Consider the following 23,579-nt stretch of genomic DNA (forward strand, 5'->3'; position numbering starts at 1 on the left):
CTTCGCAGAAACAGAGCCGCCCGGGGCCAGCACGAGGAGACGCAGGGCGAGACCGCCGTGCCGCCACAGAGCGTCCGGAAGGCCGGGGTGACAGACCGTCGGTGAGGAGCGTCACACGCGGACGACCCCAGCGAGGCCTGCAGCCGGAGCGCGGGCACACTGCCGAACAAACACGCCCTCTGACCTCTCCAAAACCAAGGACGCGGGTTTTCCGAAAGAAATGTTCTGGGATGTTCACAGCACCGTTATTTATAATAGCGGCAAAGTGGGGACAACCCAGATTTCCACCCGCAGAAAAATGATGCGGGGTGTGTCCATGAACACGTGGGGCCACTCTCGGTGGTGAAGCGGACGGCACAGCCCCCCAGGTGCCCGAAGGCATGCGGAGGCTCAAAGGAGGCCGACTATGGACCACAGAAAGCGCACATGTTGGTGTCCGCCTGTGCCTGGCACAGAGCTATTGAAACCCTCGCGCATTCCTAAGTGATAAGAGTGCCGGGACCATGTTTTGTTCTAATGAGGCGACTCCGGGCAGGCTCTTGGTGGGGGATGGTCATCAGAAAGACCAGCCGTGATTGGAAGCTTGGGATTCTCAGCCCCAGCTCCCCGTCGTCCAGAGAGGGGAGAGGGGCTGGAAATGGAGTTAACGATCCGCCGATCCGCCGTGCCTCTGTCCGGAAGCCTCCATAAAACCCCAGTCCTCTGGGGCTCAGGGAACTTGCAGGCTGAACGCATTGCAGGCGTGGGGAGACTGGTACCTGCACAGGGTGTGCCCTTCCCACATACCTCCCCCTATCCATCTCCTCTCTCTGTACCCTTTACCATACCCCCTTACAATAAACCGGAAACGTAAGGAACCCTTTCCCTGACCTCTGTGAGCCACTCTAGGAAATGCATCGAATCCAAGGGGAGGGGTCACAGGGAAGTCTGGTTTGTAGCCACGTTGGACAGAAGAGGCTGGTAAGCTGAGGTCCTGCTGCTTGTGACCGGCAGTCTTGTGGGACTGAGCCCTCACCTGTGTCTCCCGGCGGATGGTGTCAGAATGGGATGAAACTGCGGGACACCCCGTTGGTGTCAGAGACACAGAAGGGAAGCCTTTGGTGTGGCTGGTACAGGAGACTCACAGGAGAACAAAATAAGAAGGAAACTAGCTTTTCTTTTTCCACAGACACAGAAAGGGTCCACCTGTGTAGCGTTCACTGCAGGCCGGGTTGGCTTGTGCAAGGTGGCCAGTGGCCGACCCCAGCAGGTGGGCTCCTCTCTGGGTGGGGTCTGGCTGCAGCTACACGCTGCACTCACCAGCTCTTCCCTTCCTGCAACTGTGATACGCTGACTAGCTCACCTGGAGTCACGCGCCCCAGCCTCTCTCACCCTGTGAAAAGCCTCTTCCTCCATCACCACCCACTCAGGCCCTCTTCTCGGAGCGTCTCCAGCCCTTCCAGGGCAGCACAGTATTTCCTTCTTACGTTATGTTGCTGTCAGAAATGATCTCATTGACCTATCTGGATGCTTGCTGTCTGGCTCCCCTACTCCCTCTTCCTGTCCCCTAGCCTGGAAGCCACAAGCGTGGGTGTCACAGTGACCTGCGTGGAGATGGGCAATAGCAGCCCCAAGATCAGGACGGCCCGGAGAACGACTAAGAGTAGGAGCTTTGGGACCCGCCTCTGCCATTTGCCAGCTGTGTGGTTGTAGGCAAGTCACTCACCCTCTCTGTGCCCCGCCAAGCTCAACAGTGAAAGGAGTCCTCCTTGTGCCCCCTCTCAGCATGGACAAGTTTAAGGCAAAGTGCTCATGGGGGCCTGGAATAGAAGGGTTATTCCGGAGACCCACCTTTGAGGCCCTGTCATCCTCACCTGCCTACTCTTGGTGACTGGTTCAGCTGGGGGTGGCAGCACCAGGCCCCCTTTCTTGGAGGGTCAGACTCTGTACGGCCACCTCCCTCTTGGGCCCGTCTGCAAGTCTAGGTCGGGAGAGATGCTGGTGGGGAGTAACCCACTTTCCACCCCTGAACCCTCCCAACCCTCTCTAGAGGCCCAAGGCCCATACTCCTTGGGGTTCCTGCCACCAAGAGCCCTCAATGACCCCACTTGTCCCTTGAGCGCCACTGGCAGATTCAGCAGTGCTGCCAGGGAAGGGGCCAGTGAGCCACTCGAGGCCAGAGGAATGAGGTGCAAGCCTTGCTCCCCTATTTCACCCCCAGTCAGCAGCAGCCCACCTCCAAAGGACCTCTAAGAATATTCTGGAATGGTGATTTCCCAATTATCACCCCACAACTCTCTATTCCACACAGGTGACAGGGTAAAGCCCTAAGACCCAAAAGGGCCCGGTCGGTAGGGAGATGGAAGGTGGAACTGCTGGCACAGAGCCTGAGGGTTTGCAGCGGGTGGGGCCACTTGAAGAGGAAAGGTCAGCCTGGGCCGAGAGATGAAGTGCAGAGTGGCCTTCAGCTTGGGAAAAGGAGGCCCGTGCAGGACTGACTGCAGGTCAGCATTCTCTGGCCAGCATCTGACCTGACCAGGAAGGCGTCCCTCACATAGCTGGAGGCTCCTCAAATGCCATCTATTTGTGTCCTGGACCCTGACGGCTGGCAGGAGACATGTGACCACAGGGATGGGGTATTTTTGGCAGTGGGGGTGGGGCCTGCGTGGTGAGCCCAGCACCATGCTGCTCTGGGACAGGCAGCTCGGACGCCCAGCTCCGCTGCCCTGGCTGGCCACAGGGTCCCAGGTATGACACTGTTGGTCCCTCCTTCCCACCCTAAGAAGTCCCGAAGTCAGACAGAGGGAATTCCCCAAGGGCCAGTGAGGAGGACAAATTTCAGGGGTCAGGAAGCCATACTGCTCTGGTCTCGAGGCATCTTCATCTCAGCACTGGCCTGGCCAGAGTGACCTCCCACCTCCCTGGGTGTGGGGGTAGCTGACCAAAGGCCAAAGAGTACTTCCCATAGGAGGCTGAGACACTAGGGGCTCTTAAGCAGTTAGGGTCACCTGTGTTCATTGAGATGAGGCAGAAGGAGGGAGCTTTGCCAGCTGGGCAGCCCTGGGGGAGGGGCACAGACCTTGAGGTTGGCCCTAGTGGTCCACTGGGAGTTAGGAGGCCCATTTCTGTTCTGTGACCTCCTGCCTAGGCAGGGGGCAGAGCCAGGCACTCCCTGATGACCCCTGAGTGGGCTCTAGCCAGTACCAGTGTGACCTCGATGATCTCAGGGGAAGTCCAGAAGCCTGTCCCAGCCACGGCTGGTAGAAGGTCATCACCAAAGGGTGGTCACCTGCTGGACACTGTGGCCCCTCCTCCATGGCCAGTTGCCACATGAGGCGTGCTGGGACAGACCGGGGCTGACCATCGCCCAGGGGAGCTGACTCCCAGGGAGTGATCCTTGAAATAGGCTTTGCTGTATGAAGTTGACTTGGTACCTGCAGTTCTGGAGGAAGGTTGGAGACGGGGGAGCTGACCCAGTGGAACAGAAAACCCTCAAAGATGAGAAGAAAACCACTTCCGGGGACAAAAATTCAAACACGAGGAATCCTATTTTCTTAGTGTACTTCACTAACCTAAGCCATATTCGAGTCTAGGAACGTAACGATATATCGTCACAAGGTTATTATTTGGGGTCAGTTTGGAAATAGGGAGAGTGGGAGTTACGGGTTTTCTAACTTGGAGGAGGGGTCAGTTTTGACAGCCGCTCAGCTTCCCTCGGGTTTCCCCGTTTTGCTTTCTTTCAGAAGGCAGATGGAGTGCCGGCCCCTGAGCCAAGGAGGTGGGGGGCGCCCCGACGAGTGTATGCTGGCCGGTGCCCGGGACCAGGGTCCCTGAAGCCCCCGCCTGGCCTCAAGCCTGGCTGCTCGAGTGCCTCTGCTGACCTGAAATGGAAAACTTCCAGTACAGCATCCAGTTGAGTGACAAGGACTGGGCTGAGTTTTCGGCCACGACGGAAGAGTGTGACCTCCTGCAGGCCAGCCTGGCCTCCGGGGACGAGCTCTTGTCCAGTGACATTGACCAAGGAGACAGCAGTGGCACCAGTCCTCCTGGGCCTCCACCCCTTCTCGAGGGGCAGCCGGCTTCCGGGGGGAGGGACTGGCCTGGCTTCAAGGAGGAGGACAAGGCAGCTACCCGGCCGCTGGTCAGCAGGTCTTGGCATGAGCCTGTCTTGGCCCTGGGGGCCGATCAGCAGACGCCCAGCACGTCCGCACGGTCAGAAGCTTTGCTGTCCGTCACATCTGATGCCGCCCCCGTAGGCCAGAGCTCGTCCCTTCTAGGGCCAGTGTCTTCCAGAAACAAGATGCAGAGGCTTCTGCAGGGGCCGGCCCCGCAAGGCCCTGCCCCTAGCCCCCCTGGTGAGCCTCCCCAGAGCTCTGAGTCTCCTGGCTGCAGCACGGCTCCCCAGAGGCCCCCTGGCAGCCCTGGAGCCCCGCCACGCAGCCCTAGCCGAAAGAAGAGGCGTGCTGCTGGAGCCAAGGGGGGCGGGTGCTTGAGTACCCCCGGCTCTGCTCCCACCCAGCACGGTTCCCTGCTGCTTGCTGAGGCCAGGCCCAAGGAGGGCCTCGGCCTGGCTGGGTCCAGGGGGAAGGGTCTCTCGGCTGGGACAGCAGAGCAGACAGCAGGAACCGGGCAGGATGAACTGGGTCCAGAGTCTGCAGGAGCCCCTGCACAGGTGACCAGGCAAGGAACAGATCCGGATCTGTCTACACCTGTCCCTACGACCGAGGAAGGTGCAAACCTACTCAGAATGACCCCCGGAGCTGAGCTACACACCGTGTCCACACCTGCCCAGGAGACTCATCCAGATATCTCAATGGCTAAGTCAGATGTGGCTCTGTCTACACCTGCTTCCAAGTCTAGACTGGACATGGACCTGCCTATGCTGAGCCCAGTGGTTAAGCAGGAGGTGGACTCATCTACACTGGCTCCACCTCACCTGGTTTCCAAGGCCCAGTCTGACGTGGGTGTGTCTGCAGCTGCTCCCATTCCCCAGGCTGGGCCTGACGTGGGGAAGGTGGGGGTTGCCCCAACGGCCAGGCCATGTTTGAGCCCTGTTGTGTCTCCAGGAGGACACCGAGAGAAGCCCAGAGAGGAGCCTTCAGCAGGGGCCCCCGGACATCACTCAGGGGAGCCCCCACTAGGCCCTGTCCGAGCACCCAAGAAGAAGAAAGTGCGATTTTCCGTGGCTGTGCCCAGCCCCGAGGAGCCAGGTTCAGGAGAGACCTCAGGCCCACCCTCGCCAGCCACAGCCCGGCCCTCACCCCCCAGGACAGCAGTAGGGGGCCGAGGGGGGCCTGGAGGCTGGGACGCCATGGCAGTTGGGCCCCGGTCTCCCCAGCCTCGGATCCTCAAACACCAGCCTCCCCCTTCCCCCTCTGCTTCAGTGGGGCCCAGGCCCAGGAGCAGCTGTGCAGTGACCCTCCCAGAGGCCTATGAGTTCTTTTTTTGTGACACGATTGAGGAGGAGACTGAAGATGCCGAGGAGGTGGCTGAAGCTGACCAGGCCTTGGACGAAGCACAGTGGCCAGACATGTGTGAATTCTTCTTCCAGGACCGCCGAGCCCAGAGGTCTGGGCACTGGGGGAGCCACTCTGTGGCCCAACCCCCACAAGCTGAGCCTGTGCCAGCCCTTCCACCTGGAGACCCTGTGCCCATCTCCATCCCTGAGGCCTATGAACACTTCCTTGGGGAGGACTCGTCAGGGAGCACGCTGGAGCTGGCTGCTCTTCTCCAGCTACAGGCCGCGGAGCCCCCCAGCTTGGTGCCCTGGGGCGTGGGGCCTGGCACCCCACCAGAGCCTAGCCCAGCCACAGCAGAGCAGCTCAACCTGGCAGTCAGTCAAGCAGGTGCGTGTGGTGTGGGCCCCATGGGCTGTCCAGGTCCTGGGAACATACTGTCCAGGGAGTCCAGCCAGGAGGGCCGCTGGGGAGGGGCAGGCTAGGACCCCGAGTCATGAGCCTGTGGGGGGGAGGTGCTCAGGGATGATCTGGGAAGGGTGGACTAGCTCCTGGCCATCGCAGGACATAGTCCAGGTGGGGCAGACTAGGCCAGACACTGCAGCTACTCTGGGATTTTTGTCTGCGCTGACCATCGTTCTGTATCCAGACCCAGAGGACAGCAGTGCCCTGCCCCCCAGCCTCTAGCACGGTAGACACTGGGACGGCTCCCGCTCAGGCCTTGCTGCCTGCCGGGTCAGGCACTCAATAGACTTCGTCTCACGTTTCCCTTGGAAGATATTTTACAAACCAGGAAATGGTACCACAGAGGCAACCCACCCAAGTCAGCCCGACTCAACCATGCTGCACTCCCCGTGTCTTGGGACAGAGGTATCAGGGGAAGATGTGGCTCAGGCAGCATATCTGGGGCAGATGAGTCTGGGTGGGGCAACCAGAGCGCGGACATGCTTCTCTCTCCTAGGGGAGCCCCGAGATCCTCTCACCTCATTTACCTTCAGCCAGAATGACATGTGCCTGGTGTTCGTGGCCTTTGCCACCTGGGCTGTGAGAACGTCAGATCTGCATACCCCAGATGCCTGGAAAACAGGTTTGGGGGCCCTGGGGGAGGAGTGGGCTGGTGGCCAGGAGGACCAGTGGGGTCCAGTCTCACCTGCTGGGCCAGCAGGGATGAGGGGTGCACGGGGAAGCACAGATTTCTCCCCTGACTTTGCTCCTTTCATTGCTGACCCACTCCCTGCCCCGCTGGCCTCCTCTTGCCCTTTGAGGACCAGGCCATGCGGGTAGCAGGTGGTGACCAGGCTGGAATGGAGCCGGCACTCAGGAGGGTTTGTGTTCTCTTGCAGTCTTGTTGGCCAACATTGGTACCATCTCTGCCATCCACTACTTCCGCCGGCAGGTGGGGCAGGGACGCCGCAGCCGCAGCCGCAGCCCCAGCCCCAGCTCTTAGAACACAGGCCTGGTCCAGGAAGACACAGGAGAAAGAAATGGCCACAGGTGCTGAGGACGAGGTGCTGCCCTCAGGTCTTGCCCTTTGACCCCTGTGTTCTGTGGCGTCTAGGAAGGAGCCAGTGTTCTCCGTCCTGCCCCCTTGGATTCCACCCAAAGATCTGACCCCAGGCTATAAGGCCAAGGCCGTGCTTCACACCCGGGGGGAAGGAGGTTCCGGAGGGCTGGGTGGGTAGGTGCTGAGCAAGGAGCTGGTTGGTGAGGCGGCCAGATTAGCTGATAAAAACATAGGGTGCCAGTGAAACTTGAATTTCAGACATGCAGTATTTGAGATGTACTTGTACTAAATTATGTGTGGTTTATCTGAAATCAAATTTAACTGGGTATCCTGTATTTTACTGGGTTATCTAGCTCGGGGGGAGAGGCAGGATAAGGCATTGGAAACTAGAAGGTGTCAGAGCAGCAGCAAAGCCCCAGCTGGAAATCTGGGCAGGGGGCAAGAGTGAGGAGACTAGATGGCCTTCAGGTTGGAGGGGGGTGTCCCAGGGATTCTGCCCTGTTAACAAGTGGGCTGGAGTAGTGAAAGCTTCTGAGGACTCTGTGACCCCTAAGCCCCAAGGCCTCCTTGGCTCCTGCCTCAGACAGTGAGCAGGTGCCCACAGGGGCGTGTAGGGGTGTGGCCCCAGCGGCCCATGCAGGGTGGGGTCTGTAGGGCAGAAGCAGGAGACCCTCCTCTGGGGAACCCTGGACGAGGTGCAGAAGCGGAATACGGTGGTGTCAGATAAAGGCACTGGACATTAGGGTTGTCCCAAGGCTCTGAGGAGTCGGAGATGGGGCAGGAAGGTGGGTGGGAGGCTGGTGGTGGCAGAGCCCTGGAGGTCACCAGGCTGGGTGCCAGGTGGGCATGTGCACAGGGTCCCCAGGATGGAGGACTCCAGACTGCTGAGCAGAAAACGCATGGACACACAGCACAAATAAAATCTCTTTCTTTCTTGTTTAGTCACTTGTCGGTTTCTCCTAACCAGCCCGAGCCCACTGACATTCGCCCGGAACACCCTTCTATCTCTGCTTGCGATGTCTCAGACTTTGCTGACCTCCTAACCTCACGCTCTCTGATCTCACGTGCCCTGACCCTCACTAACCTGGCTTTCTCAACCCTCTGACCTTCCCACCTGCACCGTTTTCCCACCGCCAGGTAAAGCTTGCATCAAGCGGCCTCCCTCATTCCTTCCCTGGAGGAAAGGTTGAAGTCTGCTCCCTCTACAAGGCCTGCTCTGACCTGTGGTGCAGCCACGTCGCCAGGCCATCTTCTGTATGAGGCCTTCCTCCTGGCCCCTTCAGAGCCCGGGGAAGCTCATAGTTCTGGAGACCCCTTCACCCTGCTGGGATCAAACACTGACCCACCACTGGATGGGGTTCAGGTGTTCGATGCCGGTCAGCCTGTGGCCCTACAAAGAAAGACCCAGGCTCTGCTGTAGACCCCACTCCAGGGTCCATGCTGGCAGGTGGTCCCGAGAACCAGCCACCCAGAGGCCATCAGATCCACTGGATGAGCCCCCCCGCAGCCTCAGGTCCTCCTTGGGGCCACCGCTTGTGGGAGGGAGATGAAGCTTTGTCCCAGATGTTGCCATAGCTCTTGGGGGGATGGCCACCTGGTGGGGAGGACAGAGACGCATGTACCTTCAGGAAGCAACACCCAGAGCTCCCCTCGGAAAGAGGCAAGGGCCCTCACTCACCTGAGGGAGGTGGCAGGGGGTCGGGTGAGACTTCCCTCGCAGGGGAGACCTGGGGACCCCAACCACAAGTCTGAGAGCTGAGCCCTGGGAGGGAGCTTGGAGACCAGCCTGCGAATCTGCCAGATCCCAGCCCTACCTTTTCCTCCTGGTTGTGTATCTTCCCTTCCTGCCCGCCCCCCCTTCCCACCCCCACCCCCACTGCTTCCTGTCTTTGGTCTCAGCTTGCTTTATCTTCCTGTTTCTATCTCTCCTGCTCTCCCAGGGTCCCAGAGCCCCCACACTATTTCCACCCCTCCACGGAACCCCTTACCCGGCAGGGGTGGGGGCTGCTACTCACACGCTGAGGGGAGTCTGGAGGTGGTGGCCCCCGGCCCTTGATGGAGCCTCGGTGCCGCTGAGAGGCTCTGTGCTGCAGGGCTCCCTTTTTGGAGAGCAAGTGGGGACTGGACAGTCCAGAGCTGTGATCAGAGACCGGCACAGACACAGGGACCGAGGGGAATGGGCTCGAGGACTCAGGTCCAAGTGAGCTCTGCATTGCGCTGAGGAACTGCCAGGAAAGGGGTGGGGACCTGAGGCCCTGGACCGGAACCTCCGTGGAGCTGAGGGATCCCTGCCCCCAAAACCCCTTGGCCACTCATCATGACCTGAGCGGACCTCAGGCTGTGGACACATCTAGCCCCTTCTGTCACCCACAGGGAACTGACCTCATCCAGGCCCTGGACGTCTGTGATCTTGTGGTAGGAGGTAGCAGGTGGTGTGTAGGGATCGGCATAGAGTGGGGAGTGTGGGGTCTTCAGGGGGTGGTCTGGGGCCTCAGGGTGGTCCTCTAGGCTCTGCCTGTTCAGCTGCAGTCAAGAGGCAGAAGAGACAGGTTTCCTGGAGCTGCAGGTGGCCTGAGTCCTCCCTTCTCTGTGCAAGAAGGCCTCCAGGTGGCTCCAGGACCACCTGGGCCTGAGAGATGGAGGCCAGGGAGATGGAGGGTGGGAGGGAGAATGGGGTCAGTCTGCTGGGCCCACCTTGGTCAGGTCCAAGTACAACGAGGTGGCCAGGTTGGGCCCCTCACCCCGGGCCTTACTCCTGGGTGACCGACTGCTGCTGCTCCGTCTCGGCTCTGCCCTCTGCCTGCTGATGCTGGTGCAGCCAGGGTTGGGCTGGTCCTGTGGGGACCAAAGACCTTCCAGAAGGTTCCCAAGGGCCCTCACCCCCTCAGTGGCTGCACAAAGTTTCCTCCAGGTCCTGCTTGGGATGGAGTGCCATGGGGACGCATGTCCCCCAACACAGACTCTCTTTGTGACCCCCTGCCCTTTTCTTCTGTTTGTCCCTCCCCACCCCCAGATACTCACAGGCACAGGCTGGGTAGGGCAGCCTGTGGTGGACGGCACTGAGGACTCGGGCAGAGAGTGGCTGGTGTGGGTGGAAGGGGGTGCTGGGCACCCTGAGTCCCAGCTGGTTCGTCCGTCTGAGGAGATTGAGCCTTGGCCGCCACCCATGACCTGGACAGCAGGGGGCGGGGAGCGGGGAGGTGAGACAGAGAGCAGGACCCCTTTCCCTAAGTACCTGTGCCTTAGACCTACCCTTCTGCCCAGAATGTGAGATGTGCGGGCAGCGTCTCCCCTGGCTGACCCCTCACCTGGGGGGACATCCGTAGCCCCAGGAAGCCCTCAGGGCCAGCTGGCGGGGGGGCTCCATCCCTGGGCGCGATGGTCTGCAGACAGAGCAGCCAGCGGCTGTAGTCTTCGTAGCTGGCACACACCACACGGATAGTGTTGATGAGACGGCCTAGCACACAGACCCTGTGAGGGCGGCCTGGCAGGCAGAAAGCCAGGCAAGGCCCCACTGAAGAGCTGGGGCACCCACCAGGCTCACGCCCTCCCTCCCCGGCCAGGCCTCTGCCCACCTTCGATCAGGAAAGAACGGATCTGCTTCTCCTTCTCCTCCAGGTTGATGTGGATGGCACTGAGTGGGAGCTCCCCCTTTGGGGGCAGGGATGGAAGATGGGGCCTTAGTCTGGGGGGGAAACCCTGGGCCTCTGCCTGGGCCCATACTTGTCACCCTCCAGAGCTGGGCTGGGCCCTCAGATGGCAGGCAGAGGGCAGGATAGGGATGAGGCTGACATCCCTGAGGGGGGCCGGCGCTCCCTCCATCCTGAGGGATCTCTTCACCCCTGGACTCTGGGTGGGGCCTTCATCAGCCAACAGCAGGCACAGATGGAAGCCTCTGGGGACCGGTCCCCTGGGTCACCTGCTAAGACTGGGGGTAGGTTGGGGAGGGAGCATGTGGAAGACCCCTGCATTTTTCTCAGTGACTGAAGGCCACGATCGCCCCCGGAGTAGAAGATTACTGTGGTGCACACACTCCAGCCCCAGAGGGCCCTCCTACACAGGCATGCACACATACCCCTCAGGCACCAGGAAAATGTCCACTCAGAAGTATGGGCCCCTCTCAGGGTTACTGGGGCCTAGCACAGGAGTGTCTCCCAGGAGTGGTTCTGCCCCCATGCCACCTGCCCCAGGTGATGGTCCTGCTGGTGGTGGAGGACCGTCTAGAATGGTAAGGGTACTTACGCAGGGACCCCTCCTTGGCCACGTCACAGCTGAGACCAGACTGACCAGGGCAGCAAGCCGGGTGGGTGGGGCTAGCACTCTGTCTCAGCAGGCCCCGAAATACAGGTTCCTCCTGAGCCGCTGCCCTCCCCCACCCCCACACACAGGGCGTTCCCGGGGTGGGTCCAGAGCAGGGAGGGACCCACCTTAAAGCAAAGCCCATCTGCTTCTTCGGAGAAGATAGCCAGGGATGTTGGGTACAGGACCAGGAGCCGGTCCCATTGGTCCTGTGAGGGGGTCAAAAGACAGGGTGGGGGCTCGACCAGTGTGTGCAAGGGCCTGGCCCCCACTTGCCTCCTGAACCTCTCTCTCCCTCATCTCCTCACCCCTTGTGCCCCCATCTCCTCACCCCTCCGCCATCTCTTCCCACCTACCCTGTGCCTCCATGTCCTCAACCCTGTGTCCCTATCTCCTCACACCTCCATCTCGTCTCACCCCTCTGCCCCCATCTTTTCAACCCCCTTCTCCATCTCCTCCCACCTACCCTGTGCCCCGATGTCCTCTCACCCGAGGGTACCCTCCCCCTGCCGCCACGCACTTGTGAGGGCAGATGCTGCAGCTTGACCCTCGAGGCACAGATGGCGCTGCCCACCATCCGGTGCCCTGATGCCGTCCGTAGCCGGGTCAGCCTGCGCTGCAGAGTCCAGGGCAGCTCGTCCTCCGGGGGGCCCTGGTGAAGGGGGTGTCGGGGCAGCGAGGGTGTTGGCACAGAGGGGATAGGAAAGGGGTGTGGGGGTTCCCAGCACTGACCTGCGGGGGCACTGAGTGGCAGTGCTGCAGCCCTCCCACGAGGGCTATCTGCTTTTCCAGGTGGTACAGCCAGCGGCCCAGCTCATCCTGGCTGGGGCAGAGCACATGAAGGGGAGCAGGCAGCGGGCCTGGGGGTAGAGGGTTGGAGTGGGCTGAGCCAGCAGCCCACAGGAAAGGCCCCACCCAAGGGTTCCAGGGGCCTCCCAGGGCCACAGTCACAGCTCTGGAGGTCCCCTGCCTGCTGTCCTGCACCCCAGATTGGCAAACGCTCATGTGCCCACTGGAGGAAACGCCAGGATCCCTCAGTGCACTCAGGGTCCCTCCAGGGTTCTGAAGCTCAGCCAGAGGCCAAGGTCACTGAGCAGCCCCAGCTAGAGGCCCCTCCTAGGGGCCAGGTCCACTCATGCCCCCCACACACCTGTGATCTGGAAGCCATGCTCTCTGGACCCCTCAAGCGGGCAGACACTCAGCTCCATCAGTGGTAACAGCCCCTGCCAGAGCACATGGGGGGAGGGGAGGGCTGGGGGACCCCTAGTGGGACATGGAGACCCACCTCCCAAGAGGCTGCTCTCTCCTTCTACCCCAGCTTCCTCCCTTTGCCTATCTCCCCTCACCTGGAAGGTGAGTCCTTTGGAACCATGGGCCTGGAAGTAGAGGTACGAGGGGAACAGCTCAAGGTAGCAGTCGCTGATGTCCTGGGGGAGAGCAGGGCTGCTGGTCTGAGGGTCTGGGGGCAGGCCCCAGGCTGGCCCCCGAGCACCCCCCACTCGCCCGGCCTGCCCCACCTGGCTGTGTTGGAACCGTAGCTGGACTTTGGCATAGTGTACAACCTTGCCCAGATCCCTCACAGGCACTCTCCGCCGCCCCTTCCTGAACGCACTTAGGAACGGCTGCTCTAGGCTTTCTCGCTGGCTCTCCAGGCCCCGGATGTCCTGTGGGGAACAGAGCTCAGGGGAGGGGGCCTGACCTGGGTCCAGCTGCCCCCCCATACACACACCTGCAGTTGCGTAATACGAAGGTTAGGAACATACACACGGCATCACTCCCACGTACAGAACCCAATACACGCTCACAGCCTCTTAACATGGCAATAGGGTGGCCGCATACACACGGGCGCTAACAGTCCCTGCCAGTCACGACATGAAGTCTGAACTCCGTGGACGCGCGACCCTTATCTGGTATTTCCTAGCCTAACCCTTCAATTTGATTATCAGCCCCCCAGGACTTGTTGGTCGGAGGGGTTTTGGGTGTCTGAGGGAGACGGTGCTCTAAAGGCTCCCGTGGCTCTAGTGTTTAATGCCTGGTTACGCGGCGTGGGGGGTCCACATAAATACTCCCACCATGGCCCATTTCAAGCAACCAGCACGTCAGTTAATGGGGAGCTGGAAAGAGATGCCCCACATCAGCCCTTGAGAGCCTGTGCCGACCGCGTCAGCAGGCTGCACAGGCCCTTAACCTCATCCACAGGGAAGGCCATGGTCCTGGCAATGGCCCTGGGGGACCTCTTTGATCTGCCCCTCCTCCAGTCCTCTTCTCCAGTATCAGGCACAGGCTGCCTTGGGGTCTTAGTACTTGTTATCCCCTCTGCCCAGACTACTCAGTCTCTCTTCTCACCCGTCAGGACTTGGCTCAGATGTTACCTGCTCTGTGAGGTCCCGTCTGGGTACCCTAACATTGTAGCCTTCCCTGACCCCTCCGCACACCTTTCCTCCCTTATTTTTCTCTACGCTAGCCATATCTGGCTTATCATGTCTTTTACCTGTCTTATCCTGGTTCTGTCATGGAGATGGGAACACCAAGAGAACAGGGTCTTTGCTTTGCCCACTGCTGTACCCCCAGAAGTAGGCCAGGCCTGCGATGAGCTGGGGTTCAATGCTTGCCTGCTGAGGGGAGGGAGTGTTGGGGCCCACAAACACTTAGCCAACCCTGCCACACAGAGAATCCTCTGTAATCGGGGGTTTGATCATCAGACTGGAGGTCAGATAGGGATGGGTACTGACCCGACACCCTGGCTAGAAGAGCTGAGGTCTAGGGGCTCAGGGGTGAGTTGGGGAGAGGCCATGCTCCATTTGGGTGCTGGCAGGGGCTGCCTGGAGGGCTGCTGAGCCCTGACCAAGTTAAGCTGCCCCTTGGGCAAGCCCAGGAATGTGAGGCCTCCCTGCCTCTGGGTGGGGCCTCCTGTACCCACACCCAGCGTGGGGAACAACTAGGGGATGGGACCCATGAAAAATAGGCCATGAATAGGAAGGGCCATGCAGCTGTCCCTGTGGCCCAGGCTCAGCCTTAGGGCCTAGGGAGGAGTCAGCTCAGAGCCTTGGCAGGCTGGCTCGTTTGTAGGTGCAGAACCCACCACAGGGCCTAAGAAGCGGCTCCTCCCCCAGCCCCACCTCCCAGGTTCAATAGGCCTGCTCCCCTCTCCTGCTTCTGTGTCTTGGCAAGAGAGGACCACCAGGGCCGCCACATCTCATGTGATTCCACCAGGATCACATGATGTGTCCCAGGCTGGGACAGAGTTGAGGTCCGAGATGCAGTCACACGGAGGGACTCTATCCCAGCCCAGCCAGACCCTGGACAGAAGTGCCCTGTCCATGTCTCTGAGGCAGCATGGTTTCTCAAGCCAGCGCTTGCCTGCAGGGAGCCCTGGGACCTCACAGTGCAGGAAAGGGGACAGGCGTGGGCTTCCCAGCCTGATGGGAACAAGTTGGAAAGGTAGGCTCTGGAAGCTCCCACCAGTTGCTAGGCCTCAAAAGAACACTGTGAGGAGAAGAGTGCCGGGTGGGAGCCCTGACCCAGAGTGACAAATGTTCCTCCTTCTCTGGCCTGGGCTGAGATATTGGGGTATCATTTTCCTCCCATTCTGGGGCTTTTGGACATAGCAGAGCCTCCCACCATACCTAATGCTACCCAGGTTAGGGAAAAGGGCTGGGTGTCTCTCCCCTCTCAGCTAACCCTTAGCCCCTCAGGAGCTGGTCAGGGTGAGAGGGGGCGGTGTTCAGCTCAGAGGTGGGAGCCACGTCCTTGCTGTGTGGCCTTGGTAGGGGAATCACAGAGGGCTACTGTGGAATGAGGCAGTGGTGGATGCCGAGACACCCCCTGGGAGAAACTGAGGCCTGGAGTAGGTGAGAGGCTGGCTCACCGTTTGCCTGAAGCCCCCTACTCTCTCGGAGTGATGGGAGCCACACCAACCCTAACCCATGCCCACACAGCAACACAGATATACGCGCCTGGTCCACCTCGAATGTGCCTGGACATGCTGTCCTGCACCCAAGTCCGGGGGGGGGGCAGGCAGACACCCCAAGTATGGTTCTAAGTGGACAGCCTGGCCACAACACCCCCTCCGCTGTAGCAGAGAGACTCCTGGAGGCCCCGCCTGTGGCCCGCCCCTGCGTGTGCTCCCTCACGCCACTGACTCAGTGTCTCTCAGTTTCGCTCTCCACTCAGACTTTCGGCCAGCTGAGCTCCCCAGGGCGGGGCAGTGTCTACTTCCTCACTCCCTTCTGGATCGACTCCCCCAGGCTGACGGGGGAAGACCCTGAGCTGAGCGAGGGTAGGACAGGTACACACAGTCACACAGAGACCACCGCCCCGCACCGTGAGCTGGGACACGCCCACCCGCCGGCTCACCGTCCCAGGGATGTAGTGGAAGATCTTGTCAGCGGCGGCGTCCGGGTCAGGACCGGCCTCGGTGCCAAACAGGCCAGCCAGCTTCCTTGCACCATCCTCTCTGGGGACAAGGGAAGGGGGGCTCACAGCCTGGCCCCCGAGGCAGCCTGAGGGACACCCCTGTGACCTAGGGACCAAGGCTGTGCTCCACCCCCCCCTCACCTATTTCCCTTCAACGAGGGCTTTCTGGAGAAGGAGGCCCGGAGCCTCCTAGGGGCCTGAGGGACGCAGTGGCTGTTCCCCATGGGCGGCAGTGGCGGCGGGCCCTAGTGGAGCAGGTCGGCAGGTCTGAGTGCCTCTGTACTGAGCCTCCGGTCCCGCCTCCCAGGCGGAGCTCTGGGAAGTCTTGCCCTATGCCTAAGGGCCAGAGGAGGGAGGAACCTTTCTGGGAGGAACCTGGCCCTTACCTGGGCCCAAGCCTTTCAGTTCTCTGACCTGGGTCCTCCACACATGCAGGCCAGGTTGGAGTTGGTGGTGGTTGGAGGCGGGGGCCGGGGGGGGGTTCTCCCCTGGTCCAGCCAAGAGTACCCATCTCAGCCTCCAATCTGTATGGGAGGAGCCTCAAAGGCCCGGTTTGCTAGTACTTAGCCTGCCCTCACTCAGGCTGGGGTTGCCTGGGGCTGGAGAGCTCTATAAGCCCAGGGCTCCCTCCCCCCAATACCACCCCTCCCCATGGAGAACACACATCCTGTTTTCACCTAAATGCCTCGGTCTGAGTCACCACTGTCTGTAAGGCGGTGTGTGCTTGCTCTCAGGTACTAAAACAGGAGTTTGTGACTTTGGGGAAGGGGAAGCCAGGACCCTCCCCCAACCTCTCCTGCTTCAGCCCAAACCTCACCCCAGGCCAAGTCCAAGGAAGCCACAAACCTCCTGGGTGCACCCAGGACCATCATGGTGAGGTAGGGTTAGTACTGTGCACCCCCCTCTCTCCAGAGCCTGGGATGAGATGGGACCAAGAGGGCCTCTCAGGACCAGGCTGACAGTGAACCACACTCCTGGTTGGCTGCTCATCCGTGATGTCACATCCCTGACCCACCTGGATGTGATGATGCTGCTTCAAAGCCCCCAGATACCAAAGCAGAGCCTCAGCCCAGCTGCACACTTGTCCCCAGGCCCTCCTGGTCACCCCAGATAGGACCCCAAAGGGTGGAGATGTACACTCAGCCTCAAGCCCACAGAGCCCAAGAAACATGTTTATTGTTCAAGGTGGCTCATATTGCTGTGTGGGGTCTGTGGCACACTTGTGCTCAGCTCAGTGCAGGATCCAGAAGAGACACCATGCCCACGAGAAGGAAGCTTGCTTCATGCCCTTCTTGGGAGTGTGCCTGGCTGGGTAAGGTAGGGGTGGTGTGCAAAGCCCGGGCTGGAAGGGTCTGCACCTGCTCAGAAAACTAACCCTGGCCTGCTGCTCTGCACCTGCCCCCTCAGTCCCTCCAGGTCTACAGAGTCTGAGTTCACCTCTGACCCATGCGCAACGCAAGTGTCCACCCCCATCGCTCCTTGGTGCCCCCAGTGGGGCAGGGGGACACCTGGGAAGGCAGCTTGGTCCCAGAGACACAGGACATTTCAAGGGGAAACGTGTAAACTAATAGGTGCTGCGCTGCTCATCGATCAATAAATAATAAATAAACCAGTAAGTAAATAGACGGCACACACATAAACACTGAGAAATGAACACAGAAATGGACCGCCTCGACGCAGAGACAAGGACAGACAAGGCAGGACTTTCCTGGTGGGGGCCGAGCACCCCGCCCCCGACACACGAGGCGCTGGGGCCGCCCTGTGGGGCTTAAGGCATGTGGGAGGCCGCGGGGCCGGGCCTCTGTGCAGTCCGCGCCAGGGTCAGAGGCTTGTGGACGACACGGACAGCGTGGGCGAGGAGGGCGGCGGGAAGTTGAGCAGCTCGAGCACTGCCACGCCCACGCTGCTGCGCCGCGTGAACATGCAGGACGCGGCCACCCACTTGTTGGTCCTCGGATTGTACTTCTCGATGGAGTTGAGGCTGGAGCTGCCATCGTTGCCCCCCACGGCGTACAGCCAGCCGTCCATGGCCACCAAGTCGTGCGTACTCCTGGGGGGGGGGGTAGGGAGGCGGGAGGTGAGCCACGGGGGCGGGACTACAAGAGCCTCGAGGGGCGGGGTCATGGGAGGAGCCTACGGGGGCGGGGGCGGAGCTGGGCGGGGCCCCGGAGCTGGGCGGGGCCCGGAGCTGGGCGGGCCCCGGGGCTGGGCGGTCCCTATACTGACGGGAGGCGTGGACACACCACGCGGGCGGGAGGCCTTAAGACACGTGTGTCAGTCTCTGGTGGGTCCCCGGGGGACGCTCCGGGCCTGTGGGGGAGGGGCCGGCGCACCTTCGGATGTTCATGGGCGCCACACTCTCCCAGGCACCGGCCTTCGAGCTGTATCTCTCTACAGAGTTGAGGCAGCTGGTGCCATCGTTGCCGCCGGCCACGTAGAGGGCTCCCTCCAGCACCGCCACCCCTGCTGAGCTCCGTCGGCTCAACATGGAGGCCACGGGGGTCCATGCGTTTACCTGCGGTTGAGGGGACCAGCTGGGGGCAGACCCATCACCAGCCTCCCTCCTCCTTCACAGTGCAAGAACCCTCCTCCAAGATAGGGCATTCTGCGGGCCGGGGTGGGACCTAGAGGACTGACCATCTGGGCGATGTGGGTGACCAGAGCGAGAACCGTAAGTAGTTCTCGGGAAGGGAAATTCATGTGACTGGGGTGTGTTTCATACCTGGGGCTCATACTTCTCCACAGTCGCCAGGTGTGAGGAGCTGTCGTAACCACCCACAGCATACAGGTTCCCATCTGCAGAGAGCCAATGTGCCCGTGGTGTGCCTGCTACGTGTGGAGTCCCCGGGGGGGGGGGCAGGGGGGGTGGACACTACACAGAACAGGCCTTGTCACCCACCAAGCATGGCCACACGCACGTATCGCCTCCGGGTGCTCATGGCAGCGATGGATGTCCATGTTCCCGTCAGAGGGTCATAGCGCTCAGCACTGTGGACACCAGGCCTGCCGCTGACCTTGAGCAGTGGCAGAAAGGCTGCCCTGGTCCCAGGACCTGCCCTCTCCCATGGAATGATTAAAATCCCGTCCTGGTCAGTCACAGAGACTGACCCCAGAATCCCACTGGAGCAAGTAGCGGGCCCTCCGGGTGGGGACATGGGCCCCTAGCTGGCTGCCTGCATGATCCTGGGCAAGCGTCCATGTGGTACCCAGCCCCTGGGCTGGTGGGAAGAACTTGAGAGGAAAAGAAGGGGCAGCTGGGCTGGTGTAGATGAAGAGGCCCAGGGTGCCCTGGTGACTTGAGTCAGGTTGGATCCCTCTTTGCTCCCCTTAGGCATGATCTCTGCAGTCCTGATGCAGCCACACCTGCAGCCGAACCAACCCCAAGAGGCCACCCGGCCCTGACCCCGGCCACTACCTGTTGAGGCAGGAGGCCCCATCGTAGCCACCAGCTGCATACAGGAGCCCGTGCAGGGCAGCCACACCCAGGCAGCTGCGCCTCGTGCCCATGGACACCTCGGGCTGCCAGGTGTTGGTCACAGGGTCGTACGACTCTACGGTGGCCAGGTCTGAAGTCCCATCGTAACTAGGGGAGGGGTCCGCTGCCGGTCAGGACAGGCCCAGTGGGCACATGCTAAGCCCCTGACCCAAAACCAGCCTCCACACTTACCCACCCACAGCATACAGCCGGTTCCCAACTGCTGCCACGCCCACCCGGGCCCGGCGCGTAGACATGGAGGCCACCACGTGCCAGCGGTCAGTGCGTGTGTCATATGCTTCACAGTCCCCATGGATGGCAAACAGGCTCCCACCACCTAGGAATGGGGAGGTGACGGGGCAGGACAAGGGACCCAGCGAGGCAATGGCTGGGGGTCTCTAGCATAGCTCAAGGTCAAGAGTATGGGGGCTCCAAGGGTGGGTGGGGATGGGGATTGGCGAGTGGGTCATACCACATGGGGTCCTCCACAGGCGGACAGAGGAGTAGGTGTGGGTGGGTACAGGATGTGACCAGTGCAGTGTGAGGTAGGCTTGTGCTGGGCTCATGGATAGAAAGCACAGGTCAGGGATGGGAGGGGAGAGGGAGGGCGTGTTGGGGAGGGGCCCAGACATGAGGGGACATGACGGGTGAACATACCCACCGCGAAGAGCACAGGGCCGGCGCCCTCACAGCGCCGGGGCCGCGTACGGCTGGTGCCCAGAACGCCCCTCTGCTCAGGCAGCAGGTGGAATTTGAGGGCCTCAATAAGCAGGTCCTTGCAGTCAGGATGGTGCCTCACCAGGCTCTCGGCATCCACGTGGCCCAGCAGGAAGTCTCGGCTCAGCAGCGGCAGGCGCACACACTTCATGAGCTGGGGTGCAGGGGTGCCACAGTCAGGTGTCAGGCCCCAGTGAAGAGATCCCCTCAGACATGCTGGACCCTTCTTGAAACATGTGTCTGCATCAATCCTGTGAGGGGGTCTCTGGACAAGACAGAGCCTGGGTGCACCCAGACCCTCAGCCACGGTGTATTCCCTCCTAAGCACAGTGGGTCCCCCAGGCACTGGCCTCACCCTTGGGACATGCTGCCTCCGAGCATCCACGTCATGTTTGACCCAGCTCAGGACGGCACGGTAGACATCCTCCTCTGAAGGCACGTTCAGGCTGTCGCTAGAGACCAGTTCCAGCACCTGGGGGTGGGGACCCTCAGACCTGAGATCTAGGGAGGATCTTGGGGGCCCATGGAGCCCTGACTGTGCCCAGGAGGGAGAGTCCAATGGGGAGCCCAGTGTTCCTATGAGAAGGGGCCAAGCAGGGTCAGGAACCACAGATTCGGTTCCTGGGGGCCTAGGCCCAGAACAACCCTAGGGATGTAGAACCGGGCCTGGAGGTTGTAGGCAGGGATGTGGTCAGGACAGGGTGGGATCAGAAGTCCAAAGTTGAAGGGTTGGGTGGGTCAGAAAAAGGGGGTGAGGTGGAGGTGGGGAGAGGGCAGGGCATGGGTAGCGAGGCTGGAATGTGGGTCAGAAGCTGGAAATAAGGGTTCGGGGGCCAAAGGCCAAGTCGAAGGGAGCCAGGAGTCCAAGGGCTGGGTCTGGGGTCCAGGGTCGAGGGCTGGGTCAGTGTGGAGGCCGTGCCCCAGCTGGCACGTTACCTGCTTTAGTGGCAACAGCATGAACTCCTCAGTCTTGGCCACATCCACGAAGTGCTGCAGCACGTACCTGTGTGCTGCCTTGAGCAGGTCACTGCATGAGTGCGTGTCAGCAAAGCCCCGGATGCCCAGACAGTTGGAGGGGTCGAGCTGACTCAGCAGGAACTTGCAGCAGGCGTCACGGACGCCATTCAGCTGCAGGAGGCTGGCAGCTGGGAGCAGAGTCTGTGGGGTGAGATGAGAGACAGAGAGCCAGGGGAGCAGGGACAGGGAAACGGGACATGAGGAACTGAGGGAGAGGCATAAGGAAACCCCGGGAGCTGAGGCACAGGGGCCCAGTAGAGGGTGTGATGTGAGATGAGGCAGCCTCACCTGCACGTTGCCTTCGCCCACCACAATCTCAGCCGTGTACGCAAACTGCACCAGCTGGTCCAAGGCCTGAGGGTCAATGTCATGCAGTGTCACATGCGTTTGGCGGCTCTCACTCATCTCATCTGTGGGGACAGCGGGTCAGGCCGGTCCCTGTCCTGGGAGACCTGGGGAGCCCCCCGAGTGCCCAGGCTGGGTGTGGTGGTACTTGCTTGTGAACATGGCGTGGAAGTAGGGGCTGCAGGAGGCCAGCACCACCTTGTGCGCTCGGATTTCCTTGGCCGCCACGTGCAGGACGATGTCACACAGGAGGCCACGCTGCCGCATGCGGCTCATGGCCACGAAGGCGTCGTGGTAGTGCCGTTTGGAGTTGTGGGACACAGTGTGGCCCTCACGGCTCAGCAGCTGCATTGCACCCTCCATTGGGGCTGTGGGCCGGGCCTGCCGAGGACGTGCACGCTCTGCCTCTGGGCTGCAGACGGGCAGTGCCAGGTCAGGTGCACTCTGCAGGGAGCTGCTCACCCACCCCTGAAGCCGTAGGCAGGGCCAGGGCACCTAGGAGGCCACCCCTCTCCCTGACAGCCCATACCTGGCTTTCATAAAGGACCTCCCCCAACTCTTCTCTCTCACATACAGGGAGCCTCCTTGGAGTGCAGCAAAACTGCTCCACACCTGCTCCTAGCATGAGGTCTAGTCACACACCTGATGCCATGGCTGAACCTACAGCTTTCTGTGTCAGGACCCTTCCTGGCACCATACTCCCCTCTGCCCAGGTGTGCCCCCAGAATAGAACTTCTCTGCCTGTAACTCTCATAAGAACCAGGTTTCCTTTACCCTTGTTGGGACCAGGTGCTCCTCTGTCACGGGCCACCCTTCCCGTTCCCCATCAGAGCGCAGTGTCCTCAGCACGGGCTGGGCACACAGGATGTGCACTAAGTGCAATGGCTAATGCTTCATGACAGCTCCGAAGAAGACCCCGATGCCCACCAGAAGGTCTGACCTCACTTGACCCTCCAGAGCAGCTCCACCCGCCCCCCCTTCCCCCCATCCTGCAGGCAAGTCGTCTAAGTCTAAGCGGCGCAGCCGGAATTCAAGGGCGGCGGGAGAGGGCAGAGCCTCCGGGAAGCAGCCACCTCTGGACGCCCTGTCCCACGTCGCTGTGTGCGCGATAAACAGAGGGGGAGCTGTACCCTCCTGGGGCGGGCCGAGCCTGCGGGGCGCCGAGGCCGCCTCCTCCGGGCAGCCAGCCAGGCTCGGCGCACGCCCCTCCTTGTCTCCTTTCCGGACCCGCTCAGCCCCCGATCTGGCTTACGGTCCCCAGCCCCTCGGCCCACTTACGCCGGCGGCTGTGGCGGCGGCGGCGGCGGCGGCGCCTCCGGCCCGGGCCCCGGGCTGCCGTGCTCCGGGCTTTGCGTCCTGCCAGCCGGGCGCTCGCTGCGCGGCTGCATGGGCTCGGCTGCCGGACCCGCCGCGACCCGCGGAGAACGCACAGACGAACGGACGTACTGACTGCTGGAGGGCTGCTAGGCGGTGGCGGCCCGCTCAGCGTCCTTCGCTCCCACCGCCCGCCCGCCCGCAGCCGCTGTTTCTCGGCGCCGCCCGCCCCGCCTCCCGCGCTCCCCGCATCTGCGGGGACAGAACACAGCACTCCAATCGCCCCAGTCAATGTCCGGGCGCCCCGCCCGCTTTCTCCTCCAGGAAGTCCCCGGGGCCCCGCCCGCCGCCTACCTCCGAGAAGCCTCCTGGACCATCCATCCCCGCCAATTCATTTAAGAAGCCCCGCCCCCATAAGCGCCCAGGGCACGCTGCTTGGAAGTCCCTGCTGCCCCCGGGGCCTGAGGCAGCCCAGTACCACATCCTGCCTGCCCCTTTGTGACCCCAGGCAGACCACTTTGCCCGGCTGGCCTTTGCTGGGTTCGCTCCCTGAACCCCTACAAGTACCAGGCCTTGAACAGCGCGCTAGCTGCGCGGGGGGGTGGGGTGGGGGACGCAGGGCCTGGGGGAACTGCCAGGAGCCGTGCCTGCTCCGAAGGAGTCTGCGGGATGGGGCGTCCGAGGCCCACAAACCCTTGCCCTGGGGGTGTGTGTGTGTGTGCATAGGCCGGCATAATCTGGTTTCCCCCTCCTTTCTTCCAGCAAGGCAGCCTTCCAGCCTCTGCGCCTCTGTGCCCGCCCTTCCCACGGAGAGGGCAATGACAAGTGGCCATTCCTGCCCAGCCCCATATTGTGGGTTTAGGCAAATTCTCCGCAGAGGCCTCGGTGGACCGAAGTACCCTGTGCAGTACTTTGGGGAACATTTGGGCAAACAGGCTTCGATAACCGCTCTGGGATCTGTCCACTGCCCCCACCCCTTGCTGTGGACTAGCCGGCGGAGTAGAAGTGGCGCTCACCATTCTGATCCACATGTGACCCAGGCAAGACCGGCCTGGCC

General features: G+C 61.5%; 3 protein-coding genes across 6 annotated transcripts; 1 reads left to right on the top strand and 2 right to left on the bottom strand.

Moving 5' to 3' along the window:
- The first annotated feature begins 2,612 nt into the window (after nt 1-2,612).
- PERM1 (PPARGC1 and ESRR induced regulator, muscle 1) lies at nt 2,613-7,880 on the top strand. Of its 3 annotated transcripts, none has more exons than XM_045798128.2 (4): nt 2,613-2,727; nt 3,723-5,825; nt 6,397-6,522; nt 6,779-7,880. In XM_045798128.2, the coding sequence occupies exons 2-4, from the start codon at nt 3,866-3,868 to the stop codon at nt 6,880-6,882; spliced, it is 2,190 nt and encodes a 729-aa protein (XP_045654084.1). In that variant the 5' UTR covers nt 2,613-2,727; nt 3,723-3,865; the 3' UTR covers nt 6,883-7,880. The 3 variants fall into 3 exon arrangements, with proteins under 3 accessions (XP_045654084.1, XP_045654093.1, XP_045654087.1); XM_045798137.2 differs by lacking the exon at nt 2,613-2,727 and adding an exon at nt 3,312-3,610; XM_045798131.2 differs by lacking the exon at nt 2,613-2,727 and adding an exon at nt 3,312-3,597.
- On the bottom strand, nt 7,874-16,691 carry PLEKHN1 (pleckstrin homology domain containing N1). The gene is made up of 16 exons (XM_045798180.2): nt 15,796-16,691; nt 15,595-15,694; nt 12,756-12,902; nt 12,585-12,665; nt 12,389-12,461; nt 11,971-12,098; nt 11,759-11,890; nt 11,367-11,447; nt 10,515-10,590; nt 10,248-10,396; nt 9,961-10,110; nt 9,634-9,774; nt 9,322-9,462; nt 8,955-9,164; nt 8,618-8,666; nt 7,874-8,533 (listed from the first exon to the last, which is right to left on the bottom strand). Exons 1-16 carry the CDS (start codon nt 15,876-15,878, stop codon nt 8,418-8,420), a joined length of 1,857 nt encoding a protein of 618 aa, XP_045654136.2. The 5' UTR covers nt 15,879-16,691; the 3' UTR covers nt 7,874-8,417.
- Nucleotides 16,692-16,813: 122 nt separating this feature from the next.
- KLHL17 (kelch like family member 17) lies at nt 16,814-22,788 on the bottom strand. Of its 2 annotated transcripts, XM_045798167.2 has the most exons (12): nt 22,487-22,786; nt 21,361-21,620; nt 21,152-21,273; nt 20,783-21,004; nt 20,202-20,318; nt 19,787-20,000; nt 19,322-19,466; nt 19,070-19,237; nt 18,554-18,642; nt 18,377-18,450; nt 17,988-18,169; nt 16,814-17,704 (listed from the first exon to the last, which is right to left on the bottom strand). In XM_045798167.2, the coding sequence occupies exons 1-12, from the start codon at nt 22,594-22,596 to the stop codon at nt 17,476-17,478; spliced, it is 1,932 nt and encodes a 643-aa protein (XP_045654123.1). In that variant the 5' UTR covers nt 22,597-22,786; the 3' UTR covers nt 16,814-17,475. The 2 variants fall into 2 exon arrangements, with proteins under 2 accessions (XP_045654123.1, XP_087714806.1); XM_087858680.1 differs by lacking the exon at nt 19,070-19,237 and having other exon boundaries at nt 22,487-22,788.
- Nucleotides 22,789-23,579: the final 791 nt, after the last annotated feature.

This window comes from Ursus americanus, chromosome 33 (genome assembly GCF_024610735.1).
Source record: "Ursus americanus isolate L20-20 chromosome 33, mUrsAme1.1.p, whole genome shotgun sequence".
Taxonomy (NCBI): Eukaryota; Metazoa; Chordata; class Mammalia; order Carnivora; family Ursidae; genus Ursus; species Ursus americanus.

Excerpts from the sequence above, each read along its gene's own strand:
- PERM1 (XM_045798128.2), top strand. The coding sequence starts at position 3,866 with ATGGAAAACTTCCAGTACAGCATCCAGTTGAGTGACAAGGACTGGGCT. Across the intron at positions 5,826-6,396 it reads CCTGGCAGTCAGTCAAGCAG|GGGAGCCCCGAGATCCTCTC; the intron begins GTGCGTGTGGTG and ends TCTCTCTCCTAG. Across the intron at positions 6,523-6,778 it reads CCCAGATGCCTGGAAAACAG|TCTTGTTGGCCAACATTGGT; the intron begins GTTTGGGGGCCC and ends GTTCTCTTGCAG.
- PLEKHN1 (XM_045798180.2), bottom strand. The coding sequence starts at position 15,878 with ATGGGGAACAGCCACTGCGTCCCTCAGGCCCCTAGGAGGCTCCGGGCC. Across the intron at positions 12,903-15,594 it reads TCCACTACATCCCTGGGACG|GACATCCGGGGCCTGGAGAG; the intron begins GTGAGCCGGCGG and ends TGTTCCCCACAG. Across the intron at positions 10,591-11,366 it reads CAGATGGGCTTTGCTTTAAG|GGGGAGCTCCCACTCAGTGC; the intron begins GTGGGTCCCTCC and ends CTGCCCCCAAAG.
- KLHL17 (XM_045798167.2), bottom strand. The coding sequence starts at position 22,596 with ATGCAGCCGCGCAGCGAGCGCCCGGCTGGCAGGACGCAAAGCCCGGAG. Across the intron at positions 20,319-20,782 it reads TGCTGTTGCCACTAAAGCAG|GTGCTGGAACTGGTCTCTAG; the intron begins GTAACGTGCCAG and ends CCCCACCCCCAG. Across the intron at positions 18,170-18,376 it reads TGGAGAAGTATGAGCCCCAG|GTAAACGCATGGACCCCCGT; the intron begins GTATGAAACACA and ends CCTCAACCGCAG.